The sequence below is a fragment of the Cupressus sempervirens genome, chromosome 2, assembly GCF_028749045.1.
Source record: "Cupressus sempervirens isolate cs-2001-9-10 chromosome 2, ASM2874904v1, whole genome shotgun sequence".
NCBI classification, from domain to species: Eukaryota; Viridiplantae; Streptophyta; class Pinopsida; order Cupressales; family Cupressaceae; genus Cupressus; species Cupressus sempervirens.
In genome coordinates this window covers 307,910,492-307,928,552 of record NC_143119.1, presented here as the reverse complement: position 1 = coordinate 307,928,552, position 18,061 = coordinate 307,910,492, and the positions used below count along the sequence as shown (strand labels likewise).

The 18,061-nt window shown below is 36.8% G+C and overlaps 1 protein-coding gene across 2 annotated transcripts in view; it reads right to left on the bottom strand.

The window, feature by feature from the left end:
• LOC149572307 (P-loop containing nucleoside triphosphate hydrolases superfamily protein) overlaps positions 1-18,061 on the bottom strand; it is a 142,730-nt gene that overhangs the window by 108,424 nt on the left and 16,245 nt on the right. For both annotated transcript variants that reach the window (XM_089813518.1, XM_089813519.1), the window contains exons 2-9: positions 10,151-10,535; positions 9,696-9,812; positions 9,504-9,586; positions 3,685-3,825; positions 3,411-3,562; positions 3,168-3,298; positions 2,866-2,988; positions 2,603-2,676 (exon numbers count right to left, since the gene is read on the bottom strand). In XM_089813518.1, the coding sequence (XP_089669644.1) occupies positions 2,603-2,676; positions 2,866-2,988; positions 3,168-3,298; positions 3,411-3,562; positions 3,685-3,825; positions 9,504-9,586; positions 9,696-9,812; positions 10,151-10,535 (1,206 nt within the window). The remainder of the gene's footprint in view (positions 1-2,602; positions 2,677-2,865; positions 2,989-3,167; positions 3,299-3,410; positions 3,563-3,684; positions 3,826-9,503; positions 9,587-9,695; positions 9,813-10,150; positions 10,536-18,061) is intronic.

Here is an 18,061-nt window from a genome sequence, read left to right as displayed (position 1 = left end):
CTAAAGTTTAGTTCGAGTGGGATGCAAGAGAAAGAGATGGATCGAGCAGCAAGAAGCAAAGTATTTGGGTCCCACAATGGCATAAAAGCCAATAAATTCATACATAAGTTCACCACGTGTCAGCAGCATGCATCTCCTTCCCAGCTCCAAGCAACAATATTTGCTCACTGCTAAAATGATTTCTCCACATTAATCGCATCCATTCAAGATTAAACCCAAGTTGGATCCTCTGCGTACTGAGCCATAGTTGGCATAAAAGCTTTGAAAAGACAGCACTCACCAATACCAAAGAGAAGAAAAGAATGAAAAGACGCAAAAAAACAAGCAAGAACACATACACAACACAAAACAATCAACACACATGAAGCAATAAGTGTCGAGGCCCAAGCAAGATAAGTGTCGAGGCCCAAGCAAGTGCCAGCATGTACAAATGAAAAATCTGAGGAAGAGATTTGTCTCTGTCATTTCTTGATTAATTTTATTATTCAGCACTAATGCAATTGTTTTAATTAAAAAGAAAAATATAGTTACAATTTTGCATTTAAATATGGGATCGTGTATCTTTGTTTCAGCATGTTAGCTAGAATTTAATCTTGCTAAGGATTTAGCTTGTTACACTCAAGGCAGTGTGCACGTACACATGCTTCATCAATAATATCCATTGACTAAGAGTAAAATAGGCCTCTAAAGATGGCTGTAAGGGCCTTGAATGTATTTCATCAACACTTCCTCATCTTACACACCTTTATCCATTAGGATGACCCTTCTTCAAAACTCACTTGTGTACTCCTGCACATTTTGTCCTCTCTATTTCAAAAAAATTTGGCCCACACATTTTTCTTCTCTAAGGTAAAAGGATTTCTTAATCAGTTTCCTAAATTGAACCCAATAAATAACAGGAGCTTGTTTTCTAAAAGCCATTCGAGATCAATGATTTTCAAACAAGTTAAAACATGTTTTTGCCATTCTCAATCTAGAAAAGGAAATCTTTTATTCCTAAGTAGGACAATGCATACTAAAGTGTGCCTCCATTCATGCAAATAATAATCAAACTTCACTGCATCTCCTTTCCCTTTGAATGGTAAAACCTCAATCTTTTCAGCTGTCTAAAACTAAGGTATCCTTGACGTACTTGACAAACCATGTTATTACTCATCTTCTTCTATTGAGTGTAGGCTTTCCCCTTGCTCTTGAAGTGCTCCAATAAGCACAACACCCTGAGAGCCACCATGTTAACATTCACAATCTCCGTTGACATAAGCATCAACATTAGCTTCTAGGTTGAGAAACCCTCATCAAGAAATGTTGAGTCTCTTGCTAGTCTTCAAGGATCTCTCTTCCAACTACAAGACTCAATCTCTCTTTGCAAAGGCAACAAAACTTTCCCAATTGAACTGACAGAAGGCATTACCAACCAAATCACTCATGGGAACTTCCACCAAAGGAAATAAGTTTCTCTAAAACCAATCTCATTCAAAATTTGGATAAGGTTATGTCATATACCAGTCATCAAGCCATCAACATGCAGATCCAAAATGAAAAAAATATGAAATGCATTTGAGTATGAACTCATATGCAAATGAAAGCAATGAACCATTGCAAAAGAACAAATGAGGATTTTACCATGAACAACCCAAATTTTGAGAGAGAACTCCAATAAAGGTAAGATAAATCACCTCCTTATCTGTTATTATGCAGAAATGAACAGGTACACCATAGGATATTCAAAAGGTTCTCAAGAATTACAAAAAATTCTAGACATGTGCTGTCAGTTCATGAAATGATGAAACCAGCACTCCAATACAAAACCACCCTAAAGGTTTTGCAGTTGCAACTACAATTAACACAATGAATACATAGATGTCACCTAGCACAGCTGGTAGTCTTGCATTGTAACCAAAATGCCTCCATTTTCCCTTTCATTTTGCTTCCTATTTATAGCAACACCTTGCACAATGTGTATTTTAACTATGTTACTTCACCTATAAAGTTGTTAAATCCTTTTTCAAAGTATTATCTCCCTGCAATCCTATCCAACAAAGCTTATGATTAAAAAAATTATCAAATCACCTATTTGACCCTTTCCCTTGTCATCATCCGAGCTATGATTGAAAATGGATTATAGTGGTGTAAACCCATCTTAATCAGTCACTTTGAATTTACTGTGGTCCTTTAGTATATTTTATTAATTCTCCCTGATGCATTTATTGCCCATAAAAGAAACTCATTTGTTAATAATTTGAGAACAAGTAATTGCATTCATTAATATAGCATTAAAATGCAGTTATTATTCATTTATCCATATTAACTCACTGCAATGTTCTTTAACATTTATCAGCAAATATAGCTCCTACTGTATTCATAAACAACAACAAATAAAAAATAATTCAGGAAAGGTCAAATGTTTTAAGAGATCTTTATTTATTCTCAATCTTAAGGACACCTTGAAATTGAGAAGCCCCATTAAGAACCAATACATTTTATAGATGTAACTTTTTAGAAAGCAAGCTGTGGAAGCTTACAAGATTATGATAAACCAAATCTAAATATTTAATAAAATGGTGAAAATAGAATCAAAATTATCTAGAAATTTTAGATATACCACATATGTGCACACTCAAAAGGTGGACATGGAGGATCCAATCTGTAGCCGCGTCCGATGATAGAAATGGCTACCTGAAAAAAAAATCTGGCATCAATAAGGAGTAAAGAGATATTAAGTCACGACAGCCATAATCATGTAAATACATAAGAAACAAACAAACTATGTTCAACCACATAACCATGCTAATAATATACAAAAACAAATTATTACTTCTGTTGCAATCAAGAAGCAGAATGAACTTAAGAAACAACTGGACTGACCTGACAAGCTTTTTTCTTCATTAGATGACTAAAATTACTGCTGTGACTAACTTGATGAAGAAGAAAATATAAAAAATGCCTGCGCTGTCTTTCAAACTCTCCATCTTGCAAAGCTTCAAGTGACTGATGGAAATATATTGAGAGATTCATCAGTCGTGCAATGAGACAATGTGCACCCACAGACTCATACTAATTTTTTATATTCATCGATATTAAATTAAACCAGAAATTTAAACAAGAAGTACATTCATATAAAAGACAACTAATGTTACCAATTACAGACAAATTTGGAAAAAAATTACCTGTAGAAATGGCTGAAAGAGGTCAAAAATTGCTTTATGATGTTTTTCAATCCGTGTGTGGAAGCACTGACCTAAAAGAGTGTTGCGCATGACAGAAGGTGAAAATGTTGTTTTCAGCCAGAGCTTGCATCCTTAGAGAAGAAGATTCTTATTGTCAGTACCTTCTGGAACAAAAATAGCCAAACGGTTTCATAATACAGCAGATAAATAATGTGTCTAAATGACAATATTAATTGGCCATACCTAGAACTTCAAATAACAGCTTGAGACAATCAACTGCATGTGAAAAGTCTTTTGTGCTATCGTCACTAACATGATTAAGAACTACACTGAGAAAAATGGGGTAGCGTTCTAAAATGGCCTCTTCAAATGCCGACGATTCAAGGAAACCAATTCTTTCAGCAGATGCAAATATTAACCAAGAAATGTATGAAGTCAGAATTATACTAACACAGATATTTACTAGATAACAATAAATTGACTTCCTTGAATTAGATTATCTTCAGAGCACACATACAATGATTTCAGACCCAACCACACTGACTCTCGTTCATATTGAATCCGTGGTCTTGAATTGCTAAAATCAGAAAGAGAATTATCCAAAAAGTTTATGCACTTGTTCAATAAAGGCTGTATTGGTTCCAAATCAGATGCACTCCTGTAAAAACAAATACAACCAACACGGTCAATGTTTCCTTTTTAAAAAAATTGAATATTTTTTAAGGTGAACATAGCTTACTTTGTCTTTCAAACCACAATAAAATATATGACTCCAAGTCACTTAAAATCTGCTTACAGAAATGAAAGAACTGCTTCATAGACAAGGACAATAAGACACAAAAAATACAAACAATTTGAGGGTAGGGCTCAACCTTTGGACAAAAAGCAATATAAATAGGAGTTTTTGACTAGTGTAAAACTATACTTTCAGCACAGATATCAAATAATAACTAACCATCTACATCCTTAAGTAGCATGATAATCTTTTAAGCAAGAAGCAGCTCAAGTGGTTCTCATTTCTTCCTAGGTGAAGATTTAGTTGTTAGGCAGAAAGATGAAAGAAGGAAGGGGAAAAAGATTAGATCAGCAAGAGATGAGGGCAAAATAGCATGACTGTACAAAGGCAAAGCCATTATTGCCTTCATTGATCCTCATACTAAGATAAAGTAGCAAGCAAGCAGAAAGTGCCAGCAAATTCTTTAGTAGGAAGCAATGTAACAAGGTCAATGTGGTCAATTATGGATGAAAAGTCAACTCTGAGTCTCCAGTGCTGAAACAAATTGCAACCAAATTCAACCTAGGCTTCCTTAAATTTAATTAGTTGGAAACGTAGAGGCTACCCTATTACGATATTAGATAGTTTTTATTTACTCTCTCTTCTATCTTTTTCTAATGATCACTCTTTTTTTGTTCGTTATGGAAACTTCCTTTTTCACTCTACAAGAATATTTCTATTTCCTCTCTCTTGTTCGTTATAGAAGCATTCTCTTGTATCTTGTATATATAGATCATTCATGATCTTCGTTTAATAACATATTCATTATTTTACCATAACATGGTATCAAACCAAGTCAATGGGATTTCATAAAATTTGGCGGATTTTTTAAGAAAAATTTGAGCCTCTTTTGGTCTGGATTTTTTTCCAGAAATTTGATTTTCGTTTTTTAGAAGAAAAAAATCATTAGAGGTATTTTATGAAACTTTTGCGGTTAGTCTTCAAGGATTTTTGCTGGAAATTGCAAGCTTGGTTAAGGGTTTTGATCCCATGATTTCTTGGTTGCAGCAAAAGTCTCTGATTTTTAGGCTTGCATGTTGCTTGCATGTGCTGGTTTACCATGCAAAATCTCCTGTTTTGTTGTCCTTAACAATTCTGGTGGTTTTCATAATTTTTTCCCTTAAAAAGTTCTGATGGGTTTTCATAAATTTTTCCTTTAAAAAATTTCTTATGGGTTTCTATAATTTTTCCTTTAAAAAATTTTGATTATGTAATTCGCAAAGTTGCATGGGATTTCTTTACAGGTTTATAATTTTTTCCTCCAAAATTATCTGGTGGGTTTTACTATTTTTCCTACAAAATTAAGTTTCGTATTGTCTAGTTTTGATTGATTTTTCTTCTCAAAAATAATGCTAGTTTTTTATTGATTTTTCACCTCAAAAATCGTGTTTGATTTTTTTGATTTTTCTCTTTAAAAAAAATCGTGCTTTTGTCTCTTTAATGGTCATCTTAGTTAGTCTTTAGTTTATTAGGTAGTTTCTTTTTCAGTCTTTAGTTCACGATGGTTTCTTTTAGAAACATCAACTTTGTAAATCTATGTAAGGAACTTTCATCTCCTTTGTTTAATACAACTACAACCACAACAACATAGATTTACCATAATATGGTACCAAAGCAAATTCTTGGCCTCTTCGGAAAATTTTAATTTCTTTTTAAAATTATTAGATCAAATTTTTTTAAATATTTGCTCAAGTGTGTTCAAAATTTGCATCTTTTTTCCTCTAAACCCAACTCAGGATTCGGCGTCCAAATTTTAATTTTTTGCAATGTTCTTAGTGCATAGATTAAAATCTGTTTTTTTTTCAAATCCACTCTCTATCCAAAAAGTGTGCAAATTTTTTCAACTTTTTTAATCAGACTAAGTTTTTTTTTAAAACCCTCGATTCCTGTGGCAGATTAACAAAAATTTTGCATTTCTTGGTGGGTTTTTGCAGATCTCAACTAGGTTAGTCTCACTTTTTATGGGTGCATCGTTCTATGTGCCTCAATTTTCGAGCCAACAGAATCAAAATCTGACAGCAGATTCTATTTGGGTTTTTTGAGCTCTTATCCAAGTATCTCTTCAAATTTCCTAGGTCTTCCATCAATCTACCTCGAAGTTCATGTCATCTCAAATTACACTTTTTTATTGAAAAATGTGCAATGGCATCTCTCGCCAATCTTACGATGGAAGGCAGTCAACATTTCAATGGAAAGAACTACAGCATCTAGAAGCAGAGAATGATGACAATCTTCGACAACCGTCGCCTTGAGGCGCTTGTTCTAGGTACTAAGACTCATACTACCACAATAGATGCTATTCAAGAGAAGTTTGATGAGCGCAAATGTAAAACAGTTATGCTTATTAAGCTTTCACTTACTGATCATCAGCTGCCTCAAGTGTCGTTTAGCAAGACAACTGCAGAGATCTAGAAACTACTGAAGGATCTTCATGAGACATCAAACAAAAGAAGAGCCTTCTTTCTGAAGAATCAGCTATTCTCCATGATTATGGATGAGCATATGTCCTTACAAGACCATCTTTTGAAGATTAAGAACATTAAGGATCAGCTTGAGACCAGTTGCCGTACAATGGAGGACATGGTGGTCATTACTCTAAAACGCCTACCACCTCTTATGAGCATTTTATTGAGACGCTCAACATTACTGCAACTAATGTTGACCTGAAGTTCTCAAATATGTGCACCAAACTTTTGCAGCAGGATCGTTGGAAACAATACTTAGGTAGCAGTGCTCCTTTGTACTCCTCTGAACAAGCGTTTTCAGCCCAATCTTTTCACAAGGATAAAGGCCCATCTCATTCATCAGCTTCATCTCAGGAAAGCTCCAAGAAGAAAAGCATTCAATGCAACTACTGCCACAAATTTGGTCATGTACTTTGAGATTGCAGGACTCACATTGCTTTTGATCGGCGGAAGAAGGGTGGATCTCAACCACAAGCCAACATTACAGAACATGCAAACCTCTCTGTTCAACTTGAGGCTGCCTTTTACACTTTTTGAGGGCATGCAATTTTTGTTTTTTGAAGATAGATTGACCATTAAGGGAGGGCATTACGATATTAGATAATTTCTAGTTACTCTCTTCCATATTTTTCTAATGTTTACTCTTTTTGTAATGTTTCCATAAACTCCTTATATTCGTTATGGAAACTTTCTTTTTCACTATACAAGAATGTTTCTATTTCCTCTCACATGTTCATTATAGAAGCATTCTCTTGTATCTTGTATATATAGATCATTCATGATTTTTGTTTAATGACACATTCATTATTTTACCATTATATACACTTGGAGGAAAGGACCTGGGTTATAGTGCCTACTGCAAAAAGCACAGACATTAGTCTCATGGAGATGCATGAGCATGAAGAGTGTCAGACTCCTTTGCTTAATAGTTATTTGATAACGGTGATGTTGAATAATGCAGTGGGGAATGGCAAATAACACAAGTATAATGGTTTTAGTGAGATAAAAGGGGCATTTCATTCAGTTTGAAAAAGAAGACTCAAATAAAAACTTTATATGGTTCAAATTCTCACAAAACTGTGGTCTCATTATAACTGCACCAAGTTGTTTTGCAAAAAATAGTGGACTATACTACAAAAGACCCCTTTGCAGCATTACAAAAAGATATTGTAGCATATTCTCAGCGAGGTGATGTCCTCCTAGTGGGTGAGTTCAATCTTACGACTGCCAGTGAACAAGCTAGCATTCCTTGTTGTAAGACAGATTGCAATCTTATTTGGCTCACAGAAAAAAAAGGTAACAAGGGGAGGGTTACAATCATATTGGGGAGGAATCACTTATTTTTATTATGTGGTGTTTTCTACTTCATCATTTGAAATGGTTTGTTTAGATAGGCAAAGATGGGTAATTTAACTTGTAATACCTACAATGGAGCATGTGTTTGCATTATGCTAATTGCTCACATATTGTGTGGAAAAATGGAAGAATTTCCATCAGTGAGCTGCTCTGGGATTTAAAATCAGATCATAGATCAATTTATTTTTCTTTGGCCAGAAAATAAGCAACATAGGACAAAAGCTCAGTGTCCACCACAACCACCTTTAAAGGGCAGAATTCCTTTGACTTCAGAATCAAAGAGATGGTAAAAAGGCTTTATACAGAGAAAATTATGTTCCATGGCCTTCAAAGTCATGAGTTAACAAATTTAATTCAGAGTGCAACGAGCAAAAAATCATAAATCTGAAACATATAGTTTTCCGACTAATGGTTACTTTAAAAAGGAATGCAAAATTGCAAGGGGAACTTTAAAAAAGCCACACAAGAAAATTTAAGAATATAAAGATTGCAGTTTACAAGCAGATTTTGAGAAAGAATAAAGGCTGATTTCATGATCGCAATTCAGGAAGCGCTAATCTTCTTTGGTAAAAATAACCCCAATTTATTTTGGAAGGAACTTCAACCAAGAAATATTACAGCTACTCAATGGTTTAATTATGCAAGGCAAGGCAGGTATATGAGCAAGATTTTAAGGTTGATCTCCACCCATGATCAACATCACTACAACTCTTTTCAACATGTAAGAGATCAAAACAAGCATTAAGAAATTGGATGTTGGAAAAGCAAAAGACTAGGTTGAGGTTTAAGTGAAGTATCTAAATTGGGGTATGAAAACTCTTGCATCACACTATATGAATATTTTTGAAATGGGTTGTCTGAGAGCCAAGATTAAAGAAAAGCAATAACAAGCATGTAAATATCTTGACAGCTGGCTCCTGGTATTAATCTATTCAGCAAGTGGACCATTGAGAAGTTGAAGATGCCCATCATCACCTCGTTTAGGAAAAGGATTGAATTGCAGAAGTCAATCTGATCAGAAGGGCTATGCCATAAGCTATTTCTAGCTTGGTGGACATTTTTTTTTTTTAATTCTATCAGATAAATCTTTAAGTTCAAGAATGTTGCAAGTGCTTCAGAAATTGGCAAAAAGTCTAGGCTTGATACAGACAACAATAATCAGGCCTCAGTGACCCATCCATCTTCTAGTTCAGATGTCTCATTTTCCAACAACCCCTTGTGAGTCACATTGCAGGTGTTTGAGGATCCTAACTTGGCTTGGCTTGGCTTGGCTCTGCTGACTAGGGCCCTAATACTACGCTAAGCTTTTCATAGAACTGCTAGGAGTCAAAAATAAGACCTCATTTGGTGTTTGTATCTTCTACCAATGAGCTGCCAACCCTCTCAGTGATTGGTCCATCTTTAATTCAAGTGGCTCATTTCTTGACATGGTCCATGAAAAGAAACTATTACAACTTGCAATATTTCAATAATTCAAGCAACATAAAAGGAGATTTACACTCAACAATATTGGTCAAAAACAGATGTAATAACTCAATTCTTTGTCATTCAAATCTTCTTGATTATCTTGCAATTACTCAAACATCATCCATGTACCCTTTCATGGAAAAAAAAATTAGAATTATCAATTAATATCAAACATCAGTCTCTTGCTACATTTCTTGATCCCATCAAACAAATATCATTTATTTCCAATATCATAATTATTTATTACTTTCACTTTTAAGTGGTAAATGATACCTCAATTTTCCAAGAAATCCAGCAAGCCGAAAACCAATTGCTCGGGCTTCTGTTTTCCCAAGGAACAAAAGAGCATAAACACCCTAAAGATTCAAAACAAGCATAATTTAATTAAACATAGAAACCCATAAACTATTTATAAATCATCACCTTAATACTAACTAAAATTTACAAATAAATAACAAATACTACCGGATATTGTTGATTTCCAGCAAGAGTCAACTCATGAGACTTCTCAACTTCGATAAGAAATGGAATAAATGCATTAGCTAGAACTTGGTCTTCTAGCAAATCAGGATACATCAACACCTGCGCACATATAATGTTTGTCTCAATTATCATAGTATATAGAATTCAATTTCTAGAAGAAAAAGAATACATATTCATATCTAGACAATATCTTAAAGATCTGAAAGCTTTGGTAATGCCCATGTAATGCTCACAGATACAAGCTTCTACAGAATAATGTCAGTTAACCAAGAGTGTAGCAGTGCATGAAATTGAGCTGACATACAATATACAGAGAATAAACAGAAAAGAATTTGAAGAGATAAAGTTTCATTGGCCACTTTTCGTGGTAATTTGTTAATGCTTTTGCACATAACAAAAATGTAAATAATAATGGATTATTCAATAAAATTCTGTACCTCAAACAATACACTGACAACTTCTGCATAATCCTTTACAGAATCCAATTCTTTCTTCTCTGCCCTTGAATTAATGTCTCTAAGATGACGGGCTACCCTTTCCTCATCAAGAGCTTTCAGAACAGTAAGGAGAGGCTTAACAGTATCATGTTCAAATTCAGAAATGTATATTCTCTGCGCTTTGTGGTGCTGGACAATGCACTGGGTGCATCTCCGAAGTTCTGCACAAATTCTCTTCCAGAGCACCTTAACAGGCAACTCTTCTTCATCACAATCCGAATAACTACAAAATGGCTCCAAAAGGGGCCACATTACATCTTCATATCCACACCAGATATGAACCTCTTCTGGCAACTTAATCAAAAAATCATAAGCATCTGTGAACCTGGAAACGGCGTATGCACATAGCAATGTGATAAGGTTATTGATAAACATTAGAATTTGATTTAAACTTTGGTGAAGCATTTCATTGTGTATAGCATTACTGCATGAAGATAAGTACTACCATAAATATTAACCTAACTAACTTGAGAGCTAAAAATAAATGAACACCAAACTATAGCTAGATATTAAAACACAGATAAAATATTATAAAGCAAATGTACAAAAAATAGTATTTTCTTCTACTCCAGAACTATAATTTTAGTTGAATCATTAAACAAACCACAGCAAGATCATAAGGGCACCATGGTGCTATATGTATCTCCCACAAAGCTGAAAAATGGAAAAGGAAGTGAACATCATTGTCACATCTTATATGCCATCCATAAGACTGAACACTGATAAGACTAATAAAGAAACCATTAAAACTTATGTTACCAGAATAATCTTTTCATTGTACACCTAAAATTGTCCAATGCCTGCGAGCAACATTTTCAATAATTATTCCTCCAAATTGATTATATAGTTTTATTATTTAATTAACCTAAAATTATTCATTCAAATTCCAAATTTTCCTCCATCATACTCATAATTATAAATTTTTTAATTATTTAGTTATTCTAATGTCTTTTAAAATTAATTAAATGATTTTTATTATTTAATTGATTTACTCCTCCACAATAATTAAACAGTCTCTATTCTTTAATTATTCATGCTTTTTACTCTTTTCCTATTAATTAAATAACTTTAATTATTAAGCTAAATCTATTCTAATAAGTCTCCTATAATTAAATAATAATTTTAATTAGACAATTAGTTAACTAAATCTTCTATAATTATATAAGTTCTTTACTTTATTTAATTATTCAATTTTTGAAAAAGAAACCACTTCTAATAATTTTATAAAAAAAAAGCCTTTGTTTTATTTATTTATAGCATGCACATGATTTAAATGACTATTTAAGGATAATTGTTCTTCTACTTCCACCTCCCTAACTGCCAATCATTTTCAACTCTCTTCTCATATAATTTGTTAACTCTTCAGTCAGCTCCACATATCTTTATCATTCAGCCAGTTCTATATCGTTATCATCCAAATCAGGCTGACTCTTGATCTCATACGGCCAGTTCCACGTCACTATCATCCAAATCAGGCTGACTCTTGATCTCATACAGCCAGTTATACATCGTTATTAGCACACAATCAGTTCCACATCGATATTATCTACATCATATCTCATCAAATCTAATTGCTGATCATCAATCCCCACCACTTAATTTGAGCCGTCAATCAGAATCTTGAAATCTATAAAGTGAGCAATGCTTCCCAAATGTCATCAACCAGAGTCTTCAAATCTTTCTGTGATCATATTGCGAATTAGTGTTATGCAATTGAGAGCCAACATTACAACACAAAAAAAAAGCACAATAGAGGCTAAGTATCAAATGAATGCAATTTCATTAAACTGTCCTTGATTTATCGCTTTGTATTGATTTCCTTATCTTCCTTGCTTTCCATATTAGACACAGGCCATTGTCAACAATTACAAAAGAAACTATACAAACAAGGATATTGCATTCCATTGACTGAGGCTTTAAAACAATAAAGACAAAAGGAGCTGAACTATAATGACAATTTGATTAACTAGTCAAGGTGTTGTCTTCAAGATTTGTTCTTCTAAACAATAAGTAAAATACTTTAATGGATACACTAACTCTAAAGAGTACACAACAACATTTGCCTATCATAATATCAATTAGAAAATCGATCACAGTCCCGGAAAAAGAGACTCCTGCTATGGCGAAGACGATGGCTCACTTGCATCCTTCCCACGTGACCCCTCTCTACAGGGATGGCTCCTCACATGGGTTGTGACTACCATAGTTGTTTGGTGTTTGCACCTATCGTCAGTCCTTGCTCAATTTTGTGATCTTAGTTGTTGTTTGTCCTGACCTTCATGTGTTGTGTTTTATCTTTTTGCTCTGTCTGCACGAGAGCAAGTTTTCATCTCTATTCTTTGTGTTTGGCTTGCTCCTATTTTTGCAGGCTCCCTATCACAACTTCACATGCATTGTGGCCCTCTCTCTGTTGACATGCAACCTACCTTCATGACCCCTTCTAAGCTCATACTTGTTGCACGGTCTTGGGCACTAGCTTTATAGTTTTACAGCTCTTCTGGCTAGGCTCAAGGTATTGCTCTTATATGTGAGCTCAGATCCCTTTCTTTTCGAGCTCAATCTTGTTGTGTTTGGTCATGTGCGTTCGTCAAACTCAAATTTTACTGCCTTGGTGTGGTCATTAGGTTCTTTCATTTCTTCATTTTCTTTCCCGAGTTCATTTGGCAATCTTAGGCTTTCATTGTTAGTTCCCATGTGTGTTTCTTGCTTCTAGCGCTATTTGTGTTTGCACTTGCACTATTGCCCTTCCCATGTTTTTGTCTCCTTCTCCAACCTCACATCTGACCTTGTCTTTTCTTTTGTCCTACCTTCGTATTTGTTTCAACCAGTCAATTTTATGTGTTTTAGGTGTGGTTTGTTCAGTACTAATGGGCCTCTCCAATGGAATCCCAATGACCCTCCATGCCTATAATGTACCAATGTTTAATCGATCACATAACCAAGCTGGAGGTGGAGAACTAGTGTTTGTGGGATACATACTCTCTTTCTAAGACATTAGTAGGTCTGAAACAACATATTAATTCCAATAACCAGCAAATTACGAATTTCTCTATTAAACTAGCTAATACGTCCTTTGACACAGCAGACCTAAGAAAATAAGTAGACTGGAAAAAGGAATAGGTTATACAAATTTGTGACATTAAGGACAAACAGTCTAAACTAGACAACAAATAGAGATCTCTTATATTGGAAATGGAGCAACAACTTAAGTCTTCAGCCTCCATCTACAACAACACCAACTCTACACAACTCTCTAGCATGGAGGAGTTGGTACATGCTAGGTTGGTAGATGAACAAGTTAGACGTGCTCGTGAGCTCAATTTGAAAGTTTGGGGCCTTCCTCCGTCAATCCCCTCCTACCAAGCTACTTGTTCCTCGATGACCAACTAGTTGTTACAGAGATCACATTTGAAAGGGCTTGTGATGGCCATGACAACCACCCTTTTTCTTAGATCCCTAATGTTGACTGGTGTTTTCAGGTTCTTAGGGTAAGAAGGAAGTTCTTCCCTCCTCCCACTAAGAATTTCTCTAACAAGGACCTTGTTAAATTTCAGGTAGCAGAGTTAAAGCACTCCCAGAGTCTTGTTGCTAGACACAACAAGAAGTGGATTGTCATCAGGAACCTCAAGGTTGTTATTCGAGATTCCTTCCCTCCAGACTGGGAATTGGGATCAGCTTCCACAGCCAAATAACAATCACAAAGGCAGTTGGGCATGAAAGAGCCTCATAGCAGCTCCATGCATGTCAACTATTGGAATGACAATAATACCTTATGGTCCATGTCAAGCCTTTTTCGGCATGTTATAAGTTGTACTGACATCCTCTTGGTTATTGAGGCTCACGAGATCCTCTTTCATCCTCTTCCAAATGTCATCAAATTCTAGTGGTTGTCTACTTTCAAAGATAAGGTCAAGAATTTGGGTGTGGTTAGGGGTAATGGTGGGGTTGCTTACTTGGTCAAGGACAGCCTCCTGGGTGCGACTTTCGTGATTTACTCCGACAGCTCAGCTAGATTTACATGGATCCATATTGACCAAATTAATACACATTCCACAAACATCCTCATTGTGGTTTGCTACTTTCCATCGGCATCCTTGTCCTATGCTATACGTAGAAGGATGACATTGCGAGGATTTACATGATTGCATTGCCAAGTTTTCGGTTATGGATGATGTTGTGGTCTCACAAACCCCCTAGTTGAATTTTTCTCTCCCAAACCCCTAGTCTAGAGCCTAGGTCATTTTTGGACTCCCCAAGGAAGTCTGAAGAATCTGATCTGAGAAAAAGTGGAGTTTTTGGTGTTTTTCAGTGCAAAAGTGTGCACTAGCGCACATGCACACCTGGCACTTAGTGCACACTCATCTCCTTCCGGAGATGCGCATATGCGCACCTTTCAAGGGTGTGCACCCGCAAGGGTGAGCACTGGGACCCGAGGTCTATATAAGACCCCAAACACCTCTCCTCCATTTCATTCTACTCTCCGACCCTAGTTTGTTGTGCACCCTCACACCCCTCGACCTGCGCTCCTCCGCTATCACCTGCAACCAACACAACCAAAACAAGGTCAACACACCTCCTCAAGGTGTGCATGTACACCTTCTTTCAAACCTAAAACACAAAACAAGAAACCCTAAAGAACTAAGACCAAGTCACCAACTTACCCCTCAACCTGCGCTCTTCCGCTATCACCTGCAACCAACACACAACCAAAACAAGGTCAGCTAAACACCAAGAAGGTGTCCTCAAGGAGTGTATGTGCACACCTTCTTTCAAACCTAAAACACAAAACAAGAAACCCTAAAGAACTAAGACCAAGTCACCAAGAAGGTGAACATGTGCGCACCTTTGTGCCATCTAAAACTTAAGTTAAAAACCTAAAAACCTGAGTCATTCCCCTCATAAAGCACTTGCACTGGGCATGTGCGCACCTTACCAAGGTGTGCACGTGCACAACTACACACAAATGGCCAAATAAGGGTCATTTTAGTGCACTGGCGCACCTGTAAGGGTGCGCTGAACAGCATAAGAGGGCATTGGAGGGGAATTGATTGGGTTTTGACTGTTTTGTGTTGATTTTTGCTAGGTTTTGATCTGTTTAATGTCAATTAGGGTTTGTTTTAGGTCAAACTTTAACTTTCCGAACTAATGTCTCCTTTCTTGTGTAGATAAGATGGCATCATCATCCTCTTCAATAGCGGAAAAGATAGCTCCAAAACCCGTTGTATTCAAGTACCAAGGTGCACCAAGAAAATCTCGGTTTCAAGACGAGCATGCAGAGATACTGAGCTTGGTCATATAGATTGGAATGCATTCCTTACCATCTACAACAAAACAAAAGAGAGATCTGTGATGGTGTCAACTCTTATTAGATCAGGACTTGTTAATGCAGCATCATATCCTACATTTGTTCAATCTTCGAAACTTATAATGGCTCTTGCAGAGAACTACGTGACCGAAGAGAAGGTCGTCAATAGTGTCACAAGGGAGATAGTCATGGACCTCCAACCTAGAAATATCGAGAAGATATTCCATCTTCCCAAAGCCGATCGATATTTAAAGATAACCTATGACCAAGCAGAAAGATGATATCGGGAGAATGAAAAGCTAAAGAAACAATTCAATCCCCCTTCCTAATTGACAGAACACCAATAGGTCGCAGAGTCAACAAAGTGGACATGACTTGGGGTTATATGAAGGATGATATTGGGTACGCAATTGTGCTTTTGAGCAAGGTCATGGGACTACCAGCAATAGGTAGTCTTCACACCTGGATGGTCCATTTTATTGATACCATCAGGACAGCAAAGATGCCAATAGACTGGGCTACTATCCTCAGTGATAATCTGCATGAGCAACTCATAGCCGTGAAAGCCGATCCAAGATTCTATATGACATCATACATGTTGCACTTACTAGTGGCAAGGCCCACAAACTACCCAGGACTTTACAGAAAGGGAAGCATACAGGATGCTAATGCTTGGCCCTATGTGGTGTATCCACTACTGGTGAAGAAGAAACTCTCAGAGCAGAGTGTGGGATACAGGGTGGTGAATGATAGCTTCATATTTGCAATCATCAAATTCATTGAAGGTGATGCAAAAAGGATGTCAGTAGAAGCAACCGCTAGGATCACAGAAGCCAGCACATATTACATCTAATTCAAAACATTCACCTACCTAAGGGTAGTCGGTACATTGGAGAACCCAAAGAAGCTTCTGAGATATCCATTGGATAGGCTAATCTTACTAGAGTTTGCCCGCCAACTCACGTCTGCATAAGATAGATTGAGAAAACAGCACAAGAAGACATGGGTCTAGCCCATGACAATTGGTGCTTTTGAAGTCAAGCAAAAGAAGATATTGTCACTTTTGATTCGGAATGGGACCAATATCCACTTGAAGATTACAACTCCCCTCGCCTATATTTTGACAACATTGGAATGGTGCAGGATCTGGAAGGGAAGCAGTTCGTACATAAGGATGCATTGGAGGATCATTGGATGAACGCAATAGATGACTATGATATCCGAATAAGGGATTATTGTAGGATGACTCTATATATGGTAGAGAAGGCGCTCAAAGTAAAGATCCCGCTTAAGGCTGTCGAGAAGGATACAGAAGATATCTTGGATCCTCTATACAGTAGGGACAAGGTTTATGACAGGCCCATAATGAATGCAAAGATCGAAAGGAATGAAAATGTTGACATTAATCATTGAGCTAGACACATAGTCCAGTTGACAAAGGAATGGATAAAGAAACCGCTTATAATGGATTCAGTTCCTCAGGCTATCCCCCTACAAGCCACTGTGCAGCAAATCAAAGGAAAAGGCACGTTAAATACAATGCCACTTCCCTACTCAATCCCCAGTGTGGCTGGAAACAATAGATCAACATGAGAGGGAGGTTGAGTACTTTAGGGCCGATAAGGGCACTATTAAGAGGAGAAAAGCACCTACAAAGGCAAAGAAGCCGATGGCCCGAGAACAAGCAGCTCAACAAGAACAGGTGTAACCTGAACAAGATGAGCCACAAGCAAGCATGTAGTACATGAGCCTGCTCAAGAGCCCAGCCAAGAGCCACAAGCGCCACCACAACCAGAAGCGACACAGGAAGAGCTAGAACAAGAGCAAGAAGAAGAGCAGAGGGTGCAACCAACGGCAATACAAGAGGAAGAAGCCTCCCCCTCTGGTCCCAAAAGGGCAATCATAGGTGGCGAGAACAAGGAGAAAGTTAAAGAAGAAGACTATCTCCTAAAGTCCCTGAAACAATCCCAAAAGCAAAGGTGGAAGAAGAAGGGGAACCCATTAAATATGTCCCCTTGAGCCAAAGGACTCGTGCAACTAGTACAATGAAAGAGGAAAGGAGAAGAAGTTCAACAATAACACCTCCATCTGCTCCGAAAGAACCTATTCATGTTTCAACATTAGAAGATGAGAAACAACAACGGATAACTGATATGGCTGGTCAAGAAACTAATGTCTTCAACCTCTCCGATTTTGATTTCATAACAATAGGTACTGAGATGGTGGAAGAGAAGATAAGAGATACTCCCAGGAGTGAATCCTTAGGAGAGGACTGGATTCAATTGCCACCTCTACCTCAAGGACCTCTTGGCATTCCACCATCACCATCTCTGGACTTAACATTCCTAAATAAAGGCTCAGTGACTCCACTTCCTCAGGCTACAGGAACACAAGAACAAGCAACGGAGGAAGCTGAGCCCCAGCAACTGCAAGCCAATGAAGTATCGGAGGAAGGGAAAATCCTTGAAGAACCTCAACAAACTCCTCACGATACAGAGGCTAGGACTTTAGCCAAACCGAATACAGAGACTCCAACTATTGATATT